Here is a 26,274-nt window from a genome sequence, read left to right as displayed (position 1 = left end):
CACAGTTGAGCTAGAACAACGTTCTATACCTTTTTGGAAATAGTATGAAGATTTAGCTAGGGTTATTTGCGCAACCCATATTCTAAAAGTCCAGAACCGAGAAATATTCAAGATTTTAGACATTTATGACATCTTAAAATCTGCCACGTCTCACATTGCCGGAGTATTAGGGCCTAGCCAGCTGGGATAGAAAGCTCTAGTCTTTTCTAATGTCTTACTTATGTTATAACAGTAAATCCAGCAAGTTTTATAAGTCTATCTCATCTACAAATGGACTGAGGTCAGATTTAGTAGGCCAAAGTTAAGAATCAAAGGTATAGTATGGGCGCACTCAGAATCCGCCTTGTTGAATATATGCGCGGACAGCTCAAAGTTCATGTCCTCCATCGTTCAAAGATTTTTGTGGGCAAAAAGGTCATTACCTGAGCTTTTTATAGTGGGGTCAAATGTCCTGATTGGTCAAGTAGTTTTGGAGCTATGGCTGTTTGAAAAATGTCCGAATTCATTTGCCCCACCCTGTATATTCATTCGAAACCGAGTAATATTCAGTGCAGTGCACATAGGGGCAACAAGGGGATTCAATTCACCACCCCCAAATCAAGTTTTAATCATTCTATGAGTATTATCATACCCAATGTACATCAGGTTTCAAAGGAATCGTAAAAATACGCTTTTTAAGTAAGCTTTCTAATGCCTGAAAGTCAAGAAATGCAAAAATTTTCTTACAGAAAAAGGCATACTTTTTGTGTTTCACCAACAATTTAAAAAGTATTATAAAATCTCTTAGAATTAATGTAATTAGACAAAATAACTTCAGGTGAGTCATGAACTACATGTATTTTGACAATATAAAAGAAAAAAACACAAATTAAAGAAATAAGTCCTAAATAATTCTAGTTGAAGTTAAGATTTTAGTTTTATTTTGTTTGTTTTATAATCAACATTTAAGTAGACAGTAAGCGGAAACATGTTTTCACCGGTTGCCACCGGCTAAAAATACGATATTTGATTACCCAGGGACATATTATAATCGCCTGTACTGGTTTCATTTACCCCCCCGCGCCCCCGTAGGGGTTTTTAGCGCGTTTTCTGAGGGTTGGTGCACGAAAAGTTAGTTAGAAAAATCTTTTAAACGCGCTTTTAAAGTCAAAATGTGAGACATAATACATATAAATAAAAGACGCAAAATATAGGAAATATTTATTCAGACTTTGAATTTAAGTTAGTAATGAATATTTTCAAGTTCTATTGCACCAAATGATGAGGGGGGGGGGGTAAGCCTAAATATAAACCTCTTTATGTTCAAGATTTTAATGTAACTAAATAATCGTTTCTATAGATTATTACAAATATCAGGGATCTAAAGGGATAAGACAAAGTTTGATAAATTGATATACATCCCCAATGATAATACACAAAATTACCCCTTGTGTAGATTAAAATTAGCAGTTAAAACATGTTATAAACAGCCCAATGTCAAAATTGGAATTAGCAAGTTGTCTATCCGTCTATCTATTGGTAATTTTGGTTTTAAATTATGTAGTTACATGGTATTCATGTTTGACGTCAGCAGTTTTATTTAGGAAGGGAAGGGACATTAGGCTGTTTATTACACTAGTCCCCAAACTTTAAGTTTTATAATAACGTTTTTATATTCATTTGCATAACAACTTTAGGCAATTTGATTGATTTTCTATTGGTTGGTTCATTAAGTTGAGTGTCAAAACTTTTCAACCACAAATTTTCATCTACAGACGATTAATTTTGTAAAATAATTTAAAGTATTAATGTTGGGGATATTCACACATTAATCGGTTATTGTTTTGTTCCTTAGATACCTGGGTGTTAATCTATAATACAAAGTAGCTTGCTGTCTGTTTGTCTGTCTGTCCGTCCCATAAGATCTCGGTAACCAATAAACCGATTGAATTCTACTCTTCAGGGAATATATCTACTGGTCTTGTGGTGGTTATAAGCTATTTTTCAATATTTTAAGGCATTTAATTTTTTCTTTTTAAAAGTGAAGCTTTTCTATAATTAGGGTAGGTCCGTCCGTGTGTCCGTTACAGTTAGCTCCCTTCATTCATTTATACAGATTAGAATTGTCCTATCTATTTCAAACTTTGCATGCTGATTCCTACAACAGTTAGGTACAACTTAGAAAGTAACACATAATCGTTACTAGAAAGTCTGTACTTCCATTTAAAACAAGCTGATTTTTACTTTTTTGACAACAAATTTTTGAATGTTAAAAATATCCTATTCATCTGATATTTTGAATACTGATTCCTATTACAATAAGGTATAGTGTGTTAAACGAAACATCTCTATAATCAAGTCCTAAAAACGTCAGTATGTCCTTAAACTGTAACATGCATTTAATCAGTTTTGCAACAAATGTACTTACAAAATGTAAAATAAGTCTTTTTTGTGCATTTATGTACATTTATGTAAGGGATATATAATTATTTGCATGTTGCACCATATTTTGCTCCAACTCATATAAAATGGCCTTTTCAGCATGAAAATATAACGATATCCCCTCCCCTCCTACTGGACGTAAGAACTGACCAATAAATGAAGACTAAAGTAGCAACCTAAATTGACAACAAAATTTTCCCTGTTATAATATCCACGTATGTTATATTCATTATTATAGAGTATGAATGGATGGATGGATGGATGGATGGATGGATGGATGGATGGATGGATGGATGGATGGATGGATGGATGGATGGATGGATGGATGGATGGATGGATGGATGGATGGATGGATGGATGGATGGATGGATGGATGGATGGATGGATGGATGGATGGATGGATGGATGGATGGATGGATGGATGGATGGATGGATGGATGGATGGATGGATGGATGGATGGATGGATGGATGGATGGATGGATGGATGGATGGATGGATGGATGGATGGATGGATGGATGGATGGATGGATGGATGGATGGATGGATGGATGGATGGATGGATGGATGGATGGATGGATGGATGGATGGATGGATGGATGGATGGATGGATGGATGGATGGATGGATGGATGGATGGATGGATGGATGGATGGATGGATGGATGGATAAATGGACGGATGGATGGATGGATGGATGGATGGATGGATGGATGGATGGATGGATGGATGGATGGATGGATGGATGGATGGATGGATGGATGGATGGATGGATGGATGGATGGATGGATGGATGGATGGATGGATGGATGGATGGATGGATATATGGATGGATGGATATATGGATGGATGAATGGATGGATGGATGGATGGATGGATAGATGGATAGATAGATGGATAGATAGATGGATAGATAGATGGATAGATAGATAGATAGATAGATAGATAGATAGATAGATAGATGGATAGATAGATAGATAGATAGATAGATAGATAGATAGATAGATAGATAGATAGATAGATAGATGGATAGATAGATAGATGGATAGATAGATAGATGGATAGATAGATGGATAGATAGATAGATGGATAGATAGATAGATGGATAGATAGATAGATGGATAGATAGATAGATGGATAGATAGATAGATGGATAGATAGATAGATGGATGGATAGATAGATGGATAGATAGATGGATAGATAGATGGATAGATAGATAGATAGATGGATAGATAGATAGGGTAAAGGGGGCTATTTTCAGGGAGGGGTTAATCCAGTAATTTTCAACCTACCTTCATAAAATGACCTTTATCTCTATGTTGTATTCAAATGAGAGAAAAAAACATAAAAGCAAATTTGTTTGTTGTTAAATTACCTACAAAAAAGTATAAAATGAAATTTTTGTGAGATGAATTTTAAGGGTACTAAATAATTAAATCCCCTTTTTGGTTGATTTGCCCCAATGTGCAGTGGATTAGAACCGGTTCTCATACGAAAATCCATGTCTAGCATCGTACTGTATCCAGTTTTCTACGAATATAAAAATTTACAATCATAAGATTAAAACCAGTTTATTTATATCCACGGAAAACTGTTTATAATAAGATGCGAGAAATAACAATTATTGAGTAATGTTTAGCAAGGGTGTGTAAATAATTTAAGCTTGGGGGAATGAAAAAAAAAGTTGGAATTTTTGCTAATACGATGGGGGATAAGGGGTAACTAGAGGGTATTGGAATTCGGCAGGTTTGGATGTCTTTAACCACTGGACCGATTAGATTCTCCTCTTAAGGATATCTTCAATCCCTTGAAGGAACCCTTCGCTTTTCCTCTATTTTAAAGATTAGTAGGGTAGGGGGTCTAAACGCATGTGGCAAATCCGTGAAAATTTAAATAAATCCATGAAAAGGTCTATTTGAAATGAGCATATAATTTCCCCATTTATAATATTGAGAGTAAAGCATATAAATAACATTAAATTTAAATATCTCTAGGGAGAAAAGGAATTATCAAGAAAGATTTTTAATTTTTTTATAAAAGAAAGGTAAACGTAAGACTGGCCCAACTATTTTAAGTAATATTAATATCTGCTGTTTTAGAACCAGTTGTTAGCCATACTGAAAAATCAGGTATGGCATCGAACACGGACAATTTTCTAATAAAAATAAAATCAGAATCATGAAATAAATACCAGTTTTTAACCCGGGCCTTCGGCCCTTCGGGGCTAACAAAAATGGTTTAGATATTACTTATCTTTTTATTACTGTTTATTTTGTATAAATGTATTACATATAATATGAATATTTTTAAATTTTTCAACAATAAAATCAACATTTGAATTTATAGTGCTTCATAAACAGGGCATGTTATTCTCAAATGATATAGAAGAAAGATAAATATATAATTAACCAAGGGCGTCCAAGCTTTTTCATTTGGAGGGGGGGGGGGGTAAAAATTTAAAATTCAATATTTTGAGGGGGGATCTACGCCACTAACAAATTCATTGGGGGGGGGGGGGAATCATCCCTTCACCCCTCATTGGACGTCCTTGCAATTAACCCTGAGGTTCTCACAATGGTTGGCTTAAAAACTTTGGGGACTTTATTAAATATATATAGGGTAGCAGGGTCTTTACTATTTTACCACTGATTTTAATCCTAAGATGGGTTTATTTAGTTTATCAATTCATCGTACATTGTCTTCTTCCTATAGTTTTTAAAATAGTTGTCCCCGTCCTTGATTTAATTTTGAAAACGCCCCCATACATAAAAATTTATAGCATTATTGACAATTTTTATGGAAATTAGAATTTTACGCGACAGATTTGATTTTGGACTGACTACCGGATGCTAATACCCACCCCCCTCTCTCTTATTTTGTAAATAAATTGAAAATGATAATATATAATAGTAATAAGTTTTTTTACTATGCTCAACTCTTCTGTGGCCTTAACCATACGGGGATACTCATTATCCAAAATAACATAAGCTAGCCTTACCTAAAGTAAAAATCAAACAAACGAAGTCCCTTCCCCCTTATTTTAAAGTAAAGTGGGGGGGGGGGGGCGGTTGGCTTTTAGTGACCACTTTTTGCGAAAGCGCTGGATTGATTTTTATGATTTCTAATGCGAAGCTTTTTTACACAATAGTTTTTTTCGGCTGTCGGTATTAAGATGATTTGTTAATTTTCACTTTCGTGTAAGGTTTGTGCGTGATATTGAATTCATTTAAGTTTTTTTTATTGGTTTCAAAACAAATTATTTTCAGCTGGACAAGAACCAGTTCTCAGTCATACTGAAAAATCTTGTAAAACATCGAATTACAGACAATCTTCCACAAATATTAAAACAAAACAAAACTGGTTTTAAACTTATAATTTCATTAATATCCACGGAATGCTGTCTATAATACGATATGCAATAAATAACTATTCAATTACTATTTTGAAGGGATGTATAGTGCCTGTCCCTAAATATGTGGTCAATAAGGACAAATATGTCCATATTTAGCACAGCAATGACAATATTGTCAATAAATAAAGATCAGTAGGATGGGCAGATATAGCTTCATCAAATTTTGAACAATTCATGTTTGTAAACTGTTTCTAAGCAGTTAATGAACAAGATGAATTTGGTTACGATGATATAATTACTTAGACGGACATACATAAATAAATACCCTGGTTACAGAGTAGCTGCGTTACTAATAATAGATAAAATATTTGGACCCCTTAGACATGCATTGATACATGAAAGATTTATTGCTTTTTAGTTGTCTAGTTATTTGTTGTGCAGCTACTATTTAGCTAGGCTAGATCTGTATGTCCTCCCATGATCATAATTTATTTATATTTTCCAAATCCATATGAGACACAGTAAAAATTTTGGGTATTATCCTCTTAGAATTTTTTTAAGAAAGAGGAAAACGCCAAATTTTGATATTTTCGATTACTTGGTCTCTTTTTAATGTCTAAAATTTTAAACTCCGAGAATATTTTTCCTGTTTAGCTTCTAAACCAAATAATAACTGAAAAATTCATGTATTGCAATGGATTACAGGCATTTTTTTTTACGAATATTGAAATAAAAATCATTTATTTATAAATAGGTTTAATATTATAATTTTCATTTTAACATCCGAGGCAAGCTGTTTCAGTGTATATTGTACGATGCGATAAAGAGTAATTCTATGATTCCTAAACTTTTTATAAAACTTTCTGATAAGTATCACGCATGCCAATTATCCAACACGTGGGTTCGAATCCCACGAAAATGAGATTTGGGCTCTGGATCAAGAACCACTCGATTAGTCTTCAATTCTATAATACCTACAGAAACATTGTCAGATGACTCAAATATAAGGTCTCTACAAAGCCTATAATATCTCCACTCTAAGTACCCATAATCTTAAGCTTACACAGTCTACAGTATCTACTCAGTGTCTCTCTCTCTCTACTCACGCAATCAATGTAATCAAGAGGCTCACAAACTTACACGCAAATAACTTTGTAAAGAACCCAAAGAAAAGATGAAATATTAAGAAATGATAAAAGTGTATTATTCTGTACGTGGTAATTATTGGGGATAGAAGAAAGTCCCGAAAGTTTTATAATAAGATTTTCTTTTTGTTAGCTCAACACTTTTAACCCTTAACGGTCAGGGGGGGGGGCGTTGAACGCCCCCCATCCGGTTTTTTTATCTCATTTTCTGTGTGTGAAGGATAAAGAGCCCAAACTGCGTGACTTTTTAAGTTTGGGTATGACACATAACTGAGAGTTGGAATTTTTTGAATATCTTCATCCTGGCGGGCACAGGATGCCAGCAAACCTGGCAGGGTCATCCAGGTAAAGAGCAAAAATATGTTTTGACTTAAACAAAGCATTTTATCTTGCCAAAATACTAAAATATCCTCTAGTAGTACATCCTCATATGATGTATGATCCTGCAGGTCCTGATCCTCCAGGTCTCCAGAAATCTTTAAAAGGCTTCTGTGGCCTCAATTTTTGACTTAGATACTTCAAATCTTAAACTTAAGCTTTTCTTACATGTCTTCATTTCATAAAGATCTGCCGCATTTTCCCGCCGACCGCCGACTGCGGCGGCTGGCAGCTGGCAAGTACAGCTGCGGCCGCTGAAATTTATATTTTGACATTTTAAATATAAAAATTTACATAAAGATAAACATTTTCTGCAAAAAAATTGTTCTTCTAGCTTCAAAAATAAGAAAATTACACCCGTTTGAAATTTTTAAGTAAAAAAGGACCTAAAAACAAGGGATGTTAAATAAAAGGGTGAAGGAAGCGAAAATTGACTATGACTTACATAAGGTCGGAAATTTATCATAACACAGGGGACTTGTACAAAAAAAATTAGCCCTCTAGCTTTAATAGGAACTGAGATAATATGGGGGGTGTTGAACGCCCCTCCCCCCCCCCCCCCCCGACTGATTAAGGTGCGGCAAGGGGCCCGACTTTAAGGGTTAAGAACCATTATTGAATTTTGATTGGTTATAGTTTACCTGTGGATTGACCTTACGTTTCAACCACTCGTTGTAATCTACAGATAAGGTAATTTTGTGTATCATCATTGGGGATGTACATCAATTTATCGGCCATTGTCTTATCCCTTTAGATCCCTGGTGAATATGTGAATACAAAGATTTATAAGGTCAAATATATTATGTATACAAATACCTATGTGAATTCACTTCCGCATATGTATCACAATATTAATACACCAGATCCGCAAAATATTATAGCATCAAAAAACTTTTCTTTTTGCTTCACTCTTGTTATTAAACATATAGGTGGAAAATAGCCTGAAACCTTTAAAATATTTATAAAAATTAAATAAGCTAAAACAATACTATGGGCTTTGTGGAGCTCTTCCCTCAAATAGAAAATAAACTGCTCACAGGTTATCGAGATTATATTGGACAAAGAAAATAAGCTTATTACTTTATGTAACAGAACTAACTGCTACACTTCTCTAAAAGTACTTAAATTAAGGGAGGGGGTAGGGTCAACCTTTACTTTTCATTTTAGTTTTTGAAAGGATAAATTTTATTAGGAGCGTCATTGTAAAAGAGAACCATATCGGTTCAACGTTAGCAAGACCCTTTGGTACACAAAGGCACAGAAAGACATCCTGTAACTATTGTTTAATTAAGGATTATATCTTCTTACGAACATGAAAGTTTACGCAGATATTTCAATATGCGATATTGATGGCACACATGCAAATACATTACAGAGATCAGGTAGACCAAAAATGTACGCAAAAAGTACAAGGGCAAATAAACAGTAAAAAACAATAAATAATTTTGAAAATATCTTTGTTTTGTACATTTTAGTGAAAAAACCTTTTTGAAAATTTGTGTTAAACTCAAGAAAAGTTCAAAGGTACAAAATATGTACTGTACAAAACAGGGCTCTGAATTAGCCTATCACCATAACATAACACAGTTAATTATCATTTTAAGAAAAGGGAACATTAAGTATAATTTATTAGGACGCGCGGCTACTCTAAAATTCAATATTTATGTTCGTACGTCCAATGAAGAAAAATTTCCACGAAGATCAACTCTGTAACCGTTTAAGTCCTCCATTTTAGGGAAGCTTTATCTCACCCTAAGTTGTCTACAAAAAGTATAACATTGTTTGTAAAGATTCCCCATAACAATGTATTTCTTCTCCGTGGCTTACTTTGTGCGTCTGATCGGTTATTGCGCTTTATTGGCAAGGGGGGGGGGAGGGTGGTGGTTACTTCTCCGTATTTTTTTAATATTAGATTTTAAACCATGGTTGATTGCATTGCCCAATAAGATATATAAGTTTTCCGGAATTTTTAAGTTAGGGGGAGATTTGAAATCTGCATCAAATTTTAAGGATTTTTTTTATAAAATTCGTTTTTTCTATAATTCTTTATCTAAAAGCGGAAATGCAATTTTAGTTAATTAATTTTGGCATCTGTGATTGGTGGATTTAAAAAATCTGCGCTATGATTGGATGTCGTACATCATTCAACCAATTAGAGCGCAGGTAGTTTAAAATCCACCTATCCTATTGGTCAAAATTAATTAACTTAAAAATAAAATGCATTTCCGCTTTTAGAAAAAGAATAATACAAAAAACGAATTTTATAAAGAATCCTTAAAATTTGATGCAGATTTCAAATCTCCCCCTAACATTAAAATTCCGGAAAACTTATATATCTTATTGCCCAACCTCCCCCACCCTTAAGTAAAAAAACCATGATAGATAACTGATAAGCTTACTGACCTTTTATCTATCGTTGGTTATTTATGATTTATTTATTTTTACATGTGTAACATTATTTGAAAATATTCATAAATCTAAGTTTTGAATATTTATAATGATTTATTTTGTGTAATTAATAACCGTCACATTGCTTTCATCGATTTTTTTTTACAAAGGGAAAAGAAATTTTTTTTCAATAACAAGGATGATAACATTAAAAAGTAGCGAAGCATAGGCAAATCAAAGAAATGATCATACAAATAAATTGCATTAGATACCAGGGCTCGGCACCCGCGCATAAACCACGTGTCTGTTTAGGAAAAGGTTTAGACATCCAACTGACTTTTAAAGTTTTTTTAACGATTTAACTGAGGCTTGCTCGCGACTGATGCGCGGCCGCCGAACCCTGGTAGATATACTCTTCTAAGAAGTTTTAGAAGGTAACTATATTATACAGACAGAAGTCAGGTTAAGAACATTTTTAGTATGAGTCAAAATTTGTTAATTTTCGTTGGATTAATACTGGTTCTGAGCTATACTGAAAAATCATGTATATAGTATTGTATAAGGTGTTTTTCACTTTTCAGATAATGTTAATTGGCCATTAAATGGCTAGGGGCGCAGCTACAATTGATTTTTATGGTTAAACTTTTATCAAATATCATTTTTGTTGATTTATTGACAGATTTACATAAACTAGCAGAATAATGAAATATTCGAATGTAAACGAATATCTTGCCATTGCATTGGCATATTTTTTGCTATTTTGCAAGGCTACACATCGAACCCTTTCATAATTTCATAATTGTTTTGTTTTTTTCGACATAAGAATATAGTAATATAATGTGATTAAAATACCATTAGGACGATGATACGTCAACTATTTAATAAAGAACGTGTCCTAACTTTTTTTTATTTTTTTTTAAATAACTAGTCCGTATTTTTAGTAAGATCTTTAATTTGACAACTTACTTTTTACATTTACAAATTTGGGGGGGGGGGTACTTTACCCCCCCCCCCCCCTTTAAAAATTTTTACTCCCCCCCAAAAAAAAAGCTTGGACGTCTATGTATACAAGTCAATGTTATTTTGTTAAAAAACAAGTCCTGTAGCAGCGTCCACGTTGTGCTTCAGCATACTTATAATTTCTTATATACACTCTTAAATTTTTAGCTATATGTACATTTTTAAGCTAAGAGTATTTTGGAGTGTGTCAATCCCACCCCCCCCCCCCCCCCTTCAACTTACGACCAATAGCCTAAAACCTTTCCTGAAACGATATAAAACATTTCTGAATATTGTGTAACTAGCAGCACAACAGTTTACGAGATCTTAGCAGGCAAACATAACAACATGCTAGCAGACAAACATCCTATTACTCTAGTATTTAGAATTGTTTTTAACAAATAAAATTCCTTAAATCATAATTTTTGTCAAAATTTTTGTATAAATTTAGTTTTTTGAGCAAAATGGACATTTACAAAGATTTTTAACAGTGTATGTCAAATCTCAAATATTTCTTGTTAAACAAGAAGTGAATCCTTCTGTCAATTTAAAGATATTATGACAGAATGATTAAAGTAAGTTTCCAATATCTAATGGTTTATTATGCTACTGTTACTGTTACTGTATACACAGGACTATCTAAATCCAGTCTAAGTATCGGTCAGCTGAATTTGAATTTCCGATTGTGTACATAGTTTCCTAATTATATATATATATATATATATATATCTCAATATTTACTACTAGCCAAAATAGCTTCAAACTTAAAAAAAAAATTTTTTGAATGTATATCGTTTTTCCCTTTGGCCGGGAGTAGCTGATAATAGATTTTGCAATAGTTGGGTTATCTGCTGTACAACTTCGGAAATTAGGGAAGAAATATGCAATCAATTTTCAGTTGATTTAGGTTTCTGTGTTGATTTCTAAAGTTGTAAAGCATATATAGAATCATAATATGATTACTATCAACAGTGATGTTTTTTTGCTGTAATCTCGAGTTTATGGAACCGTCATAGGAAAAAATGCCCTCTGGGAAAGTACAACTTTCAAATCAAACCAAAGAAACTAAAATTTGAAATATGATAAGAGGTAAAGTTATGGGTTAAAATCAGCTATCTTCGCGGATAAGACAATGGACGATAAATTTTTATATTATCTTTTAATATTACTTCAAATTGACATTAAACCAGCAATGTAATAATATTACTGTGATAACTCTAATTGGTATAGAGTCCAAAAATTCATCTAGCTGCTTTTGAATATCTTACTAAATTTTGTAGATATAATACGACTTCATAAATTTACTTTTTCTTTAAAAAGCATAACAAGAAATTACTTTTTTGAAATGAGACTATAAAACAGTAAAAATATTATTTCAAATGTTGAAATTATGACGGAAAATATATAACTCATGTTTATATGTCATTAACTAATCATATTTTTAAAAAATATGAATTTCTCGGTTTAAAAGACGGCTAATATCTTTAGAATAATTAAATCCCACTTCCCCATAGGCACCTTATCAACTCCACCGGAAAAAGCTTGGACGTCCTTGTTTACTAATATGATATTTTTTGTAATAGCTAATGTTTTACTATGGACATAATAGGCCTTGGTTTTACAGACATTATTGCTATTATACCGTACGATAATAATGGTCATAATCGTAAAAACAACCATTCAAACCAATTTTCTCCATACAGATACTTTTACATATAGTTGAGAAATTAAAGCCTACCGTCCTGCATTTTATGTTCGTTTTTGTATCAATGTAGCATTGATTTTTTCATCATTGAAGCTGCTCTATAATTCAATTTGTCTGTTTGTCCGCCAGTAAGTCTGTAACGTTAATGGGGGGAATTATCTGTGAAGATTCCTATGTTATATGAACATCTAGTCTATACATAAATTTGTCCGTCTGTCTGTCAGATGTGCTTTAAAAGAAAAATACTTATTTTTTAAAGGTTTCGTGATTTTCTTTTCTCTTTTATGACAACTGAACAACTGCTCTAAAACACACCTAGTCCGTTTGTCTATTCCTTGATTTTTTATTCTCTTTGCTACTTATGGATGATGTCATCTTGTTTATAAACGTCTCTATGTGGATTCTATTTTTTTTTGAACAATGGTAATAAATCATATTTTACTTTTTTAGAAACCTGTTTTCTTCCACCTTAATTATAGAACCATGTTATATGGGTTCATAGTAAAGCTTAGGTGGGCAAAAAATGTATGGTAACACACTGCGACGCGTTTTGTACACTAACAATCTCTCTCAGTCAAGCATAGTACGTTCAACTAGTAACATCAAAAGGTGCGGCGTGAAAAAAAATTAGTGATAACCAAAAACAAGAATAAATAAACTGGAAAAGGCGCAGTGCAATGCTTGTGCACTTGTTAATATTATTGCTAACGCTGTTAGTGTATTATGGTGTGATAAAAAGATGGAAGTACTGGCACATAGCGGCCCCGGCAATTTTTATACCACCATTTGGACATATTGAACTCATGATCAAGGCATTTTGTTCTTTTGTCATAAATTATTACTTTCTTTTATATTAATCAAGGATGCTTAAAAGTAGCAGCAATAAAAATCAACAAAATGATTCTAATTTGTACTTCTAAGTACAAATTGCAGCGTTTCCTTTTGTCTTAAAGTTAATAAATATATCTTTTTATTAGAAAAAGCATTTCTTCCCCCCCCCCCCCACCCAAAAAAAAACTTAGCGGTAAATTTGTGATTATAGAGGATCAAATATATATACCTTCAGTTTTATGTATATGTTTATATTTAAACTGTTTTTAAACTATTTTTTAATGGGGGGTCAAAAACATACTAGGACACCTATAGAATCAGACTGCAGAGCCCAAATTTGAATTAAGTCCCCAATAAACTTTTTTGGGGGGATTTAAAAATTAATTTTTACTGTTGCTCTGTTCATTTTGACCAGATCAAAAGGTCTTTTTTTACTTCGTGTAATATTGTAACTTAGTGAACAATTTTTTATAATTCACTTTATACGGATACAATAAAAAAACATAACTCTGTTCAATGGAAATAATTTTTTTTTCTAAAACAATAAATTTCATTGAAAAATCTGACATAATACAATAATAAACATAATGCTGCATTTAAACCAATAAGAAATCTTCTTTCATTTCAATTCTTTATAATTTCAGAAAGAGTGATTTAACAAAGTGACTTATTTCAAACGTAGTTAAATAATTTTATTTAATAAAAATGAAAAGAATGAAATCCCTACTCATAAAACATACATACTTTTTAAAAATATTTTAAAAAATATGTTTGAATAATCCTATTTTATATCATATTTGTATATGTGACAAAAATAAATTTGTTGCATTGCATAAACATTTGTTGTCATCTTAATTTATTTAACCCTTTACAGCCAATTTTTATGTGTTTTAATGTATAATAGACATGAAACATTTTTATGTTAATTCATTGATATATTGTAAAGAATTAATTTTTAATTAGTATTGATAGATGAAATCAAAAGACCTAACTTTATTGTATACTAGCATACAATATTTACGAAGCAAGACACTCTAAAAGCTGAGTATTTTACCTACAAAGGGAAGAAATATCACGATTCAGTAAAAATCATTTAATCCATAGTAAAAAAAAACTTTAAAATCCTAATAAAAATTGATGTGGGCAATTGTTCTCATTTTTGGCTTTGCAGTATGATTCTACAGGTGTCAAAGTATATTTTTAATATACCTTTCAAAAATAGTTTAAAAACAGTTTAAGGGGGAAAGCAGGGATTAACCCTTTCCCCCTAGGACATAGAGTATAATATTGAAATATAAATCATTCTTTTATTATTCTTTTAAGTTAACATAATAACATATAGAAAATAAATGAAATAATGATTAGAACAAAATTGATAATTTAGCCTAAAGATCCAGTTGGAAACTTTATGACACTCTACAAGAAATATGCTAAAAAAGGTAAGTATCTTAATCAATGATTTACTTCAAATGTTCTCTAATTAGATACAAAATAAACATGTAAAATATAAATAGTTCCAGTAGCTTAATTGTGACAAAATGTAATAATTTCTAGAGTTCTCATGTACGCTAATGTTGCTTATTAGAATGTGAGGGCATGACAAATACTTTCCGCCATTTGACAGCTAGCAGTCTTTAAAAGTCTTTTTGTAGTAATTAATTCTAGCAACATTTACCAAGAATTGAGTAAAATCTAAGTTTTGTTCAGGTATGTTTATGACGAATATGTTTGGTCTGGATAATCTGTTTGTTGGGGACTATGACACCCTCAAATATCTGTACAGCCACCCACAAGTACAAAACAGGAATTTACAGACAATTAGTTTATTACACTTTGTATTTAATGCTAAACATTCAAATAAGAATGATGAACATCCATTAGTAGTATAACTCAACAAAAATTAAAGGGAGTGTGAACGTAAAAATTTCTCATCTGATTATCAAATCTTAACATTTTCTAAGCACATTTCACTACACTGATCAACCAAAAACGTCCTATTAACAAAAATATCCAGGAATAATGCCTTGATTTTATGGTATTTTGGAAGGGAAAAAGGAAAAAACAGGGAAAATCTGAACGTTTTTGTTTCTTATCATGTTTGTAGGGATATTTAACTTGTCATATATAGTTGAAACAATTTACTTACTGTTAAGGAGTTATTTTATGATATAAAATTGCCAATTAGTTTTTTTATAACGTAGTAATTAGGTAATAAAGACCTATTTTACAGGGAGTAAGGGAGGGGACAATGGGCAATTAATTCAATATAAGAGTTATCAAAGAAAGGGCATGAAATCCAGTTTAATCCAATAAATTTGTGGGAAATTATAAAGGGATTGTTAGTTGAATAATAGATTTCCATAGCGTCATGTAAAGTGAAATCACAACTTGTTTTTGATGAAATATATTGAGGTTTTTGGTGTGATTTTTATATTAAAAGATTATTGGACCCGGCCAGCTGCTAGCAAGAATATGACTGCCCCTTTTTATTCTGTTTATTTCCCTTGCCCCTTGCCCCCACCTCCCTTCTCCCCGTCTGCTACATTCCAAACTAACACAATGAGTGTTTATTTCCCTTCCCCCCACTTCCCTTATCCCTTCTCCCCGTCTGCAATATTCAAAACATACATAACGAGTAGCGGCATTCTATGCGCAAGTCCCCAAACTCAGTCAGAAACTGCTAAATTCTTGCACATTCCCTTTAGGCCAGTCCCCAAAGTCTGAGACTCCTAAAAATTGAATATTCGATCCATTGTCCCCTCCCTTACTCCCTGCCTATTTTAAATTCGTATTATTGACAAAAAAATACCTCACTGTCTACAAAGGGTTGAATCTCATAGGTTATTTAAAATAATAATATCCTTTTTTATTGTGTTGGACAATAAATCACCCACTTTGGAGAATTAGTTTACACTTTTATCAGACTGTTTATAAAGAAATATTGCGTCTTTATTATTTACAAATTTGTAATTAAAGGTGGGCGAGAGATGGGCCATCTAAAGTTAATTGGATACTAATAAAATAACCTGTTTCTAGCTTTGTTATTGTATTTGGTTTTCAGTAAAAAATATTGCTTATTTCATCAATTTCTTAGTAACTATACATTGGTTTAAAGCAAGGATTATGTTATAAGTCAGCTTAACCGTTAGGAAAAATCAAGCACAATGATTTCGAAGGTGCTTTGACTTTTGTGTCAGAACCTAAATTTGGACATAGTGCATTTCATTATGCTAGGTTTGGTAACTTTATTTCACTTTTCAATAAAATCTAAAATGCAGCGGATTTTAAGAAAATTAGATTTGAAAATTTCAAGTTAAATTTTCATCCCCTAGGAGTTATTGCATAATCATGACAAGAAAAGCAAAGATTTTTTATTTAAAATTTTGAACAACTTTGCTTGTATAAAGTCTTTCATAAAACCTCTCTATATATGATTTATTTAACCCTTACAGATCGGGCCCCAATTCCCACCTTAATAGATTGGGGGGGGGGGGGGGGGGGCTCAAAGAGCCCCCCCTCTATCTCGGCTCCTGGTACAGATAAAGACGTAAATTTTTTTTTTGGTGGTTCATGTGTATTTTTAGAGAAAATTACTTTTTCAAGTCATAGCAGTCAGACCGCTCTTTAGCCGCTTTTTAGCGGCCAGCCGCTAAATTTTAAAACAGCTGTAGAGCGGCCAATTTTGCAGCTAGGATGACCAAATTTTAGGACGAACTTTACTTTTTCTGATCATCGCCGAAAAACGGCAAATAACAGAAACCGCCATTTTCGGCGGTTACGGCGGTAAAACGGCGGTTGGCGGCGCAAATAATGTTTTTATCCGTTTCTTGTTGCTCAAGGATTTACCAAAAATAATTATAGGTCTCTAGCTGTAATAGAAGCCACGATATTCATGATATATGTCTGTAGTAAAAGCCAGACAAAAATCGGTCATAAAGTCGGTCAGGGAGCGGTCAAACGATCATAACACCACTTTTCTCAGAAGGTCATTGATATCTAAGTATTCACCAAAAAAATTTAGGTTTCTACCTTATACACAAAAGTCATAATGTAGAAATTAAGATTTATTTAGAATTTTTTCTAATTTTTTTTTCTACCCAACCGACTTTGACCGGACACCACGACCAACACAGACCAGATATCCTAATAAAATCAACTCTTGCCGACGTATAATTACTAAACTTAAAAAGTCATGAAGTTACAGCTCTCCATCTTACCTACAAAAAAAATGAGATTTAAAAAACTAGAGGATGGGGGGGCTCTTTGAGCCCCCCCCCCATCTGTAAGGGTTAAGGCTGAATTTCCGTGACCTTAGCAAAGCAACTGATAAAAATGGCCATTAATTAACTCCCTTCAGGAGTGGTTTTATGAAGAACTTATAAAAGCAAAGTTGTTCAAAATGTTAAATAAATAATCTTTGCTTTTCTTGTCATGATTATGCAATAACTCCTAGGGGATAAAAATTAAACTTGAAATTTTCAAATCTAATTTTCTCAAAAACCGCTGCATTTTAGATTTTATTGAAAAGTGAAATGAAGTTACCTAACCTAGGGTAAAGTGAAAAAGTTTAATTTTAGCTATAATGGGAGAAAAAAGCAATTTAATGCACATTTTATATAATAAGGAAAATTTCTTCCTTTCCCTTTACCTTATAAAAATCGTCGGAATAAGCCGTTTTTAAGCAAACAAAAGCGAGTTTTGCTCTATCTGTAAGATATTATGAATGAGATAATGTTAAGATTGATATTAAGATGAGAAAAATTTACGTTCACAGCCCCTTTAAGTATTGGGTAGATTCTTTCTGGTCCCAATAAATAAAATTTTATTATTGTCTAAAGTAATCTGTAAATGCTAATGACAGGGGCCACACAAGTTATAGTAAAAATGTATTTCATCAGAAGTTGTGTATTGACAGAGGTTGGGATCCTCTTCAACCCAGTAGAGGCGTCATTTTCAGGTTAGATACCAATAGTTTTATTTAGTTTTATCTCATGGGTATCTGTATCTTTTGATAGTGGTTGAGACCTTTCATTTTCAACCTGTTACAGGAGGATAGAGGGATTTTGTACCCATCCCAAAAAAGTGCTTATCCTTATGTGGAGTGCACAGGGTTTTACCAGGGGGGGGGGGGTTTAACCTTGTGGGGATGAAGCATATAGAAAGGTAGACTTACCAAATTTCGATATTAAGAGAGATTAACGCCCCTTACAGCTTTAAAAAACAGATGTTTTAATTTGCACAAAAAACAATAAATTATTTTTCTCTTATTAGTCAGGGAAGACATTGGAGTGAGCAAAGAAGAACGACACTGAAAACTCTCAGAGATTTTGGATTTGGTCGTCTTAGTATGGAAGAGACTGTTCAGGAGGAAGTACAAAAATTTCTTAATTTTCTCAGGTAAATTGTTATTTTTTAAACCACCATTTAAAGCTTATTTGTTAAACAACTCAAATCATATATACAAAATGTCTAGAATATTATTCTAATTGAAACATGTGAATCATTTTTATCCCAATTATTAGTGATATTAGCCAATAATTAATTTATTCTCTCACTGAGGATTTTTTATTTTTAAAGATTTTCTAGATTTGCAATTATGTTAGATAGTTTTCAATGTTTTAATTTTCTTTAACATTAAACAATTTTCCCAAAAGTTAAGAAGATTTTTGATAATGATTACATTATTTTTTAAAAATCTCAACACTTGCTTTAGATCAACCAACAGTGAGCCTGTGAATTTGGCAGGTAAGTTCAACATGCCAGTTCTGAATGTTCTCTGGAAAGTGTCTGTTGGCCACTCATTTGAATATGATGATCCTAAGTTAGGGGAGATAATGTACCTTATGCACCAGTTCTTCAAGGAAGTTGGAAACCCCATCAGTATTCTCCACATCACCATTCCCTGGCTGTTTAAAATCTTCCCCACTCTGTTGAATAGACATACTGCTGTTATCCTCAACACAAAGGTATGATTTTAATAAGGAAACTACTCTACAAGTTTTTCAAAATAATAGTTTCTTTTTGATACTAAGTGATAATGGTTATTTGTCATCTGCAATGAAAGATAACTGTCTGAGCGAATTTGTTGCCAATAATGCTAAGTAGAAAATGTGGAGTGTTGTCATCCTTGTTTTTACCTTAGCTTTAAAAGAGTTGAAAAAGCTTAAAATGGTCCTCATGATATTGGCTTTTTAAATATATTTAATTTTTGATCTAGTTTGAACATCAAAAAAGTTAAATAGCATATAAATTTGTTAAAGCATATTAGTAATCTAAAATATTTTTTTAGATAAATGCCTTGATGGCAGATCATGTGAGAGAGCATGAAGAAACATTGGATGAGAACAATCCTAGAGACTATATTGATACTATTCTTATTGAGATTAAGAAAACTACAGGTCAATATCCAATGATTCATCTACTTGTAAGAACAATCCTAGAGACTAAATTGATACTATTCTTATTGAGATTAAAAGAGCTAAAGATGAATCTCATTTGTTTGTAAGAATATCCTAGGAATGTATGAAAAATACTATTCATATTTGCATTTTTGATACACAAGAGGATATCCATCTAAAAAATTCATAAAGGAAGGTGCTAAAGTGCCATTTAATTCATACCTATTATTAATTAAGACCCCGAGTCAAGTTTCTATGGTGATGTTGGTAAAGAGAACCTTATAAACACCCTGAATGATCTCTTCCTGGCAGGTGCTGAGACTAGCTCCACCACCCTCACCTGGGGCATGCTTTATATGGTCAGGTAGGAGATACAACATAGCAGGCAAAGATTTTGATAATGTTTGCTTGTTCAACTAACTACTATACTGAGAGGTCAGCACATATCATTTTGTGTATGGTATGTGCTGCTTTTTGGAAGAGAGGGAGGGTAAACACTAGAGCTCAGTCTTTTGGAAAGCTCTACATGGATTGGTATGTAATAGAACACAGGGAGTAAGGGAGGGGACAATGGGCAATTAATTCAATATAAGAGTTATCAAAGAAAGGGCATGAAATCCAGTTTAATCCAATAAATTTGTAGGAAATTATAAAGGGATTGTTAATTGAATAATAGATTTCCATAGCGTCATGTAAAGTGAAATCACAACTTGTTTTTGATGAAATATATTGAGGTTTTTCGGTGCGATTTTTATATTAAAAGATTATTGGACCTGGCCAGCTGCTAGCAAGAATATGACTGCCCCTTTTTATTCTGTTATTCTTCTTATTCTCCCCCCCGTCTGCTACATTCCAAACTAACACAACGAGTGTTTATTTCCCTTCCCCCCACTTCCCTTCTTCCTTCTCCCCGTCTGCTAGATTCCAAACTAACACAATGAGTGTTTATTTCCCTTCCCCCCACTTCCCTTCTCCCTTCTCCCCGTCTGCTACATTCCAAACTAACACAGCGAGTGTTTATTTCCCTTCCCCCCACTTCCCTTATCCCTTCTCCCCGTCTGCAATATTCAAAACATACATAACGAGTAGCGGCATTCTATGCGCAAGTCCCCAAACTCAGTCAGAAACTGCTAAATTCTTTCACATTCCCTTTAAGCCAGTCCCCAAAGTCTGAGACTCCTAAAAATTGAATATTCGATCCATTGTCCCCTCCCTTACTCCCTGAATAGAACAGAATAAACAAAGATTTTATTTGAATATAGTAAGCTTTGCTTATTTTTCTTGTTTTCTACTGAATAACTACCTAAGGCCAAATAACAAAAAAAATAATATTTAAGCTATAGTTTCTCTGGAAGATTTATTACAGGTGATGTAATTATGGAAATTAATTAATTATCAATGGTTTTTGGAGCTTCTAGTTGGGAGAAACTTTGATTCTATTGCTATTTTAGACATCCAGAAATCCAGAAGAAGGTTCAGGAAGAGTTGGATCAAGTGGTTGGTAGGGGCAGGTTTACAAGTCTTACAGACAGGTACAGTCAACTTCTATACTTCTATCATGGTAATGTGTCTTCTTGAAGTGGAGTTTTTGTCTGCACCTCAAGCTCAAACCTCTCAGTCAATACGAAATATCAAGTAGTCATTGCTGGTATAGAATCACTATTCAAATAACAATAAAACTTCATGATGGATATAAAATACTTGAATATTGTGAGTGATTCTAGCATACACTGATATTTGGTTTTCACAGCTGGCATCCCCTGATCATGGAGGAAAGTATTGATCACTATCTGAGGACTATATTAGCAATCTACTTTAAAGACTAAAATTTAAAAAATCCACGATTCTAAATCAAATAATTTATTAATTATGAATCTATGGAATACTTTGTCCAATGAACAGGTGCTAAGAATTTTTATGCACATCTAATCCTTTCAACAAAGGTTGTTCAAAGAGTTGGTTGTCTGTACAGATACACTTGTTAATCTATGTATACCTTTTTTGATACGTTTATTTTTCATAAGAAAGAGACAGATATTCAGTGATTTCATTCAATTTGAGGTTTAAGAATTTCTAAATCTATTTTCCAGGGCGGACCTACCCTACACTGAAGCTGTAATTATGGAGATACAAAGATGTGCAAATATTGTGCCTTTGGGTGTCAGCCATTTTAATGCTGTTCCAATAGAGGTAAATATGTCTGTGAAGTGGACAACATTCTTTCAAGGCAATACTAAATAATTTGAAATATCTTTATAACCAAAAATACCAGGCAGACCAACACACAAAAGGTCTGAAATTTTACAGACATAACCAAGCTCACAAGCACTTTTAGGCAGCTTATCAATAGTAAAATTACGGTAATTTAACTAATTTAACTTTTATTCGAATTATTTTGTTTTAAAATAAAAGTTTTATTAATTTAACTTATTTTAAATAGGCTCTTCAAAATAATTTTACTGTTAGGTTTTCATTAAAACTTTGTGAGCTTATTGCATTTTTACTTAGGTGAATGGAATTACCCTTCCTGCAAATACAAATATAAATCCATTGTTGGCTGTTCTTCTGAAGGGAGATTACTGGGGTGATGGCACAGCATTCAGGTATACTAATGTTGGCTGTTCTTTTTAAGGATGATTTCTAGGGAGATGACAAAGTATTCAGGTATAGTTTTATTGGCTGTTCTTCTGAATGGATGTTACTTTGGAGATGACACAGAATACAGGTATAGTATTATTTGCTGTTCTGTAAAGTAAGATTACTGGGGAGATGACACAGCATTCGGGTATACTATTACTTATATTAGCTGTTCTTCTAAACAGAATATTACTGGGGAGATGGTATACTTATGTTGGCTGTTCTTCTGAAGGATGATTATAGGAAGATGAGGTACAGTATTTTTGGCTGTTCTTCTGAATGAGTATTACTTTGGAGATGACACAGAATACAGGTATAGTATTATTGGCTGTTCTTTTGAAGTGAGATTACTGGGGAGATGAAACAACATTCAGGTATAGTGTTGTTGGCTATTCTGTTGGAGGATGATTTCTAGGGAGATGACACAGTATTCAGGTATAGTATTATTGGCCATTCTTCTAACTGGAGATTACTTTGGAGATGAAACAGAATACAGGTATAGTATTATTGGCTGTTCTGTGGGAGGAAGAATTCCAGGGATTGAGATGACACAGCTTGGCTTTACTGGAGATTACTGGGAGATTAACAACATTCGGGCATAGAATAGTTGGCGGATATTATAATAAGAGACGGCTAAGGAGATTGCACAGCATTCAGATATAATTATGTTGGGTTGTTCTTCTGATATGAGCTAGCTAGAAATTTCATTGGAGATGAAACAGAAAACAGGCATAGTATTGTTGCTGTTCTATTGGAGGAAGATTTATAGGGAGATGGAACAACTTTCAGGTAAAGTGTGGTTCTTCTGAAGGAGGATTACTGGAAGATGGCACAGAATTCAGATTTTTACTCATGGCTGTTCTTCTAAAGGGAGATTACTCGAAGGATGGCACAACATTTAGGTATTGTACTTTTGTTTGTTTTCTAAGGAAGTTACTGGGAAAATGACACAACTTTGTTTCTAAAGCACAAATGTATGCGTTATTTTTGCCTTTATTATTATATGCATACAAAAGAACATCCTGGTATGCATAATAATGTAATTTTTCTATTTACAGGCCAGACAGATTTCTTGATGAGAATGGGAAAGTGAAATCAGACGATCATCTGATTCCCTTTTCAATAGGGAAGAGAAGGTGTCTGGGTGAGACGCTGGCTAAGACTGAGCTGTACGCTTTCTTCACAGGTGTTGCAGATAGATAGAAAAGTTTAGATGATTGGATTGATAGATAGATAAAGAAAGAAAGATATACTAATATCCAAAAATATTTACAGTCATTAATACAGAATGCAAGACATAAAGACAGTCAGAAATATATAGAAGACAGAAGAGGATAGAAAGGTAGACATAAGATAAAAATATACAAACAGAAAGATATCCAGAAAGATGGACAGAAAGGTATATTAACATAAGAGATAAATAGATAGATAGAAAGAGGGAGTGAGTGTATGTGTGAGAGAGAAGGAGAGAGATAAGAGGGAAAACAGACAGTACAAACTGACATACAAATAAAGTCTCAATGATAACTACATATTTCTAAGTGTTCCAAATCACGCGAAAATCTCGCAAAAATTAGCATTTCAGCCCTTCTGACAAATCCCGATAATTTCAGGTATTCTGCATGAGTTTAGCCTGCATCCGGAGGACCCCTCCAAGATTCCTGAGGACGACTATAACATGGGAGCAACCATCCTCCCAAAACCATTCAAAATAAGAATTAAACCAAGAAACTAAATATTAAAAATATATTAACTCTTTATATTTAGGATTTTTACTATCCATACATAGGTCATATCCTTACAAATAGACAGCTCTGTAATATTGTACATGTTAAAATCAAACCTATTAATCAAAAAAATTGCAGTAAAAATAAAATACAAATTTTAAAAAGTGACAACTTTCAAATCTTAATCTATGATTGTCTGTCTGACTGTGTTGGCTAGTTTATTTAGTTTCCCTTTTTTGATGTTGTCCTCCTTGTTTCATAGTAATTAGACTGCAGATAAAGTTATTCGTAATGCGAATCTGCAAAGTGTTTTTAGACGGCTAATTTGCGGTCAAATAACTATAAAAAACTCGCAACTTTCTAAAAATCAAAATTGTATTTTATACATTTACCCTATTTCTTCAAAACTGAAATACATTGTTTTTAAGTTTCTAAAGAGAAAACAGTAAAAGTGTCTGACTATGACGTCAGAAAAAATTAACGATTAACCAATGAGAAGCCAGTATTCACAATGGTATAACAATGGCAAGTGATTCTAAGCATCTTCCAGCATTGACCCATAGTATTTTTTAGTGAATATATTAGGTTTGTGTTTAATATTTGCTTTATCGACTAAAAAGTTAGGTTTCACCATGGTTTTATATGAAAAAACTTTGAAATGTAAAGTAATTTTTAAAGCAATATCATCAAATGCTTTATTGAGTTCAAAGGATAAAATAAAATAACACTGCAGAAAAGCATCAAATGTTGTAAATTGCAGAAGTACATTAATTAAACTGTTTACAAGTTACAAACCCTTTTTCTAAATATACATTTTTGATCATAATAATTTATTTTGTGTCAAAGCTTTTAAACAACAGTTTGAACTCATCAAAACATTTGATGATATTGCAATAAACAATGCTTAACATTTCAAAGTTTTTTTCATATAAAACCACGTTGAAACCTAACTTTTTAGTCGATAAAGCAAATATTAAACATAAACCTAGTATATTTACTAAAAAAATACTATGGGTCAATGCTGGAAGATGCTTAGAATCACTTGCCCTTGTTCGTGGATAGTCCTCATTAAAAAATATGTATTGCATATTTTATCACTAATAATGATTGTTTTTGTTAAAATATTATAAAAAAAATTACGGTAATATACATATTGTTTTCATTAAAATGATTTAAATTTTAAGATTGCACAATTCTTTGTTATGGATCATGCAATAAATATTAATATTTGAGTGTTTTTTTCAATTTTGTATTTTTTTGCTACTAAATGATATACTAGCGGCTTTGCCATTAGCCTCTAGGGGATTTGTCCCAATAGGTAATTTAAAAAAAATTAAAAAATAAAAATTAAGTATTTCTGGTGCTGCCATTTATTTTGAAGTAACTGCCTGAAAACATTTTTTTATGGGGGGGGGGATTTTTCATTCTGTAGTTAACAATTAGTGGTTGAAAAGATTGGACACTAAACTTGAACCAACCAATCACAATTCAAAAAAAGTCCCCAAAGTTATAAAGCCAAGAAATAAGAAAAGGTTGTTGTAAAAGTTTGGCACCCGTGTAATAAACAAATGTTATACCCTAAATGTTTAAAAACTACTCTTCTAAATAAGTTTGTACAGAATTTTGATGGTATGTGAATGGTTGCAAGGCGTATTAATTATAGTCGGATAATTCTGGTTTTCAAAACATTGCCTAGATTTCACTACCATCATGGAGCATGAAATTTTAAATGGGAAAAAAAAAGAAAATTAATAAGTAGAGCGAAAACGCCTATAGAAGAAAGATTTTTTCACTCTCAAGCTTAATATCTTGAGAAATGCTGGTCTTATTGGCCGTGCTTTTCAGGGAAGCTTGATAAATATATTGGAGATATTCTTTTTTCCTGACCTTCCCTAGAGGTTAGGGGCAAAACAACTAGTATCTTATTGTAAAGTAGTTTTTTGTAAATAAATTTTTATCATCTTTTTATCTTTGATGGTAAAAAAATCAAGATAGTAGCTAGGTGTCTTCCCAAGTTAAATTTGTGGCCCCTAAACTGTATAGATGGTATAACAATGCTTGCACTGCGCAAAGAGAAAGTTACTCAACCGTGTACTCATTTTAATACCATAGTAACAGATATTCAGTGTATTATTTTGTAATTAGACAAAGTGTCTCAAAAATCAGCCATGTGACGTCCTAAAAATGTGGGACTATCCATCTCTTTTTAGGGATTTTCTTTCTTACTTCTCTCATCTCCCATTTTTATGACGTCACATGGCTGATTTTTGCAGGAATAAGGTATAACCAACAAGCG

The 26,274-nt window shown here is 32.7% G+C and overlaps 1 protein-coding gene across 1 annotated transcript; it reads left to right on the top strand.

The window, feature by feature from the left end:
* Positions 1 to 12,941: 12,941 nt before the first annotated feature.
* On the top strand, positions 12,942 to 24,542 carry LOC145332014 (cytochrome P450 2J4-like). The gene is made up of 13 exons (XM_080176918.1): positions 12,942 to 13,197; positions 14,601 to 14,655; positions 14,924 to 15,021; positions 18,079 to 18,173; positions 18,488 to 18,613; positions 18,930 to 19,182; positions 19,506 to 19,614; positions 19,852 to 19,978; positions 21,066 to 21,146; positions 21,705 to 21,804; positions 22,123 to 22,217; positions 23,310 to 23,437; positions 23,865 to 24,542. Exons 1-13 carry the CDS (start codon positions 13,063 to 13,065, stop codon positions 23,984 to 23,986), a joined length of 1,524 nt encoding a protein of 507 aa, XP_080033044.1. The 5' UTR covers positions 12,942 to 13,062; the 3' UTR covers positions 23,987 to 24,542.
* Positions 24,543 to 26,274: the final 1,732 nt, after the last annotated feature.

Source organism: Acartia tonsa, chromosome 11, assembly GCF_053477335.1.
Source record: "Acartia tonsa isolate MP-2025a chromosome 11, ASM5347733v1, whole genome shotgun sequence".
NCBI lineage: Eukaryota > Metazoa > Arthropoda > Copepoda > Calanoida > Acartiidae > Acartia > Acartia tonsa.
This window is presented reverse-complemented; position numbering and strand designations above follow the sequence as displayed.

Coding starts and splice junctions, on each gene's coding strand:
- LOC145332014 (XM_080176918.1), top strand. CDS start 13,063: ATGCTTGTGCACTTGTTAATATTATTGCTAACGCTGTTAGTGTATTAT. Junction 15,022..18,078: donor ACCCACAAGTACAAAACAGG/AATTTACAGACA, acceptor GCTAATGACAGG/GGCCACACAAGTTATAGTAA. Junction 19,615..19,851: donor TGAGATTAAGAAAACTACAG/GTCAATATCCAA, acceptor TTATTAATTAAG/ACCCCGAGTCAAGTTTCTAT.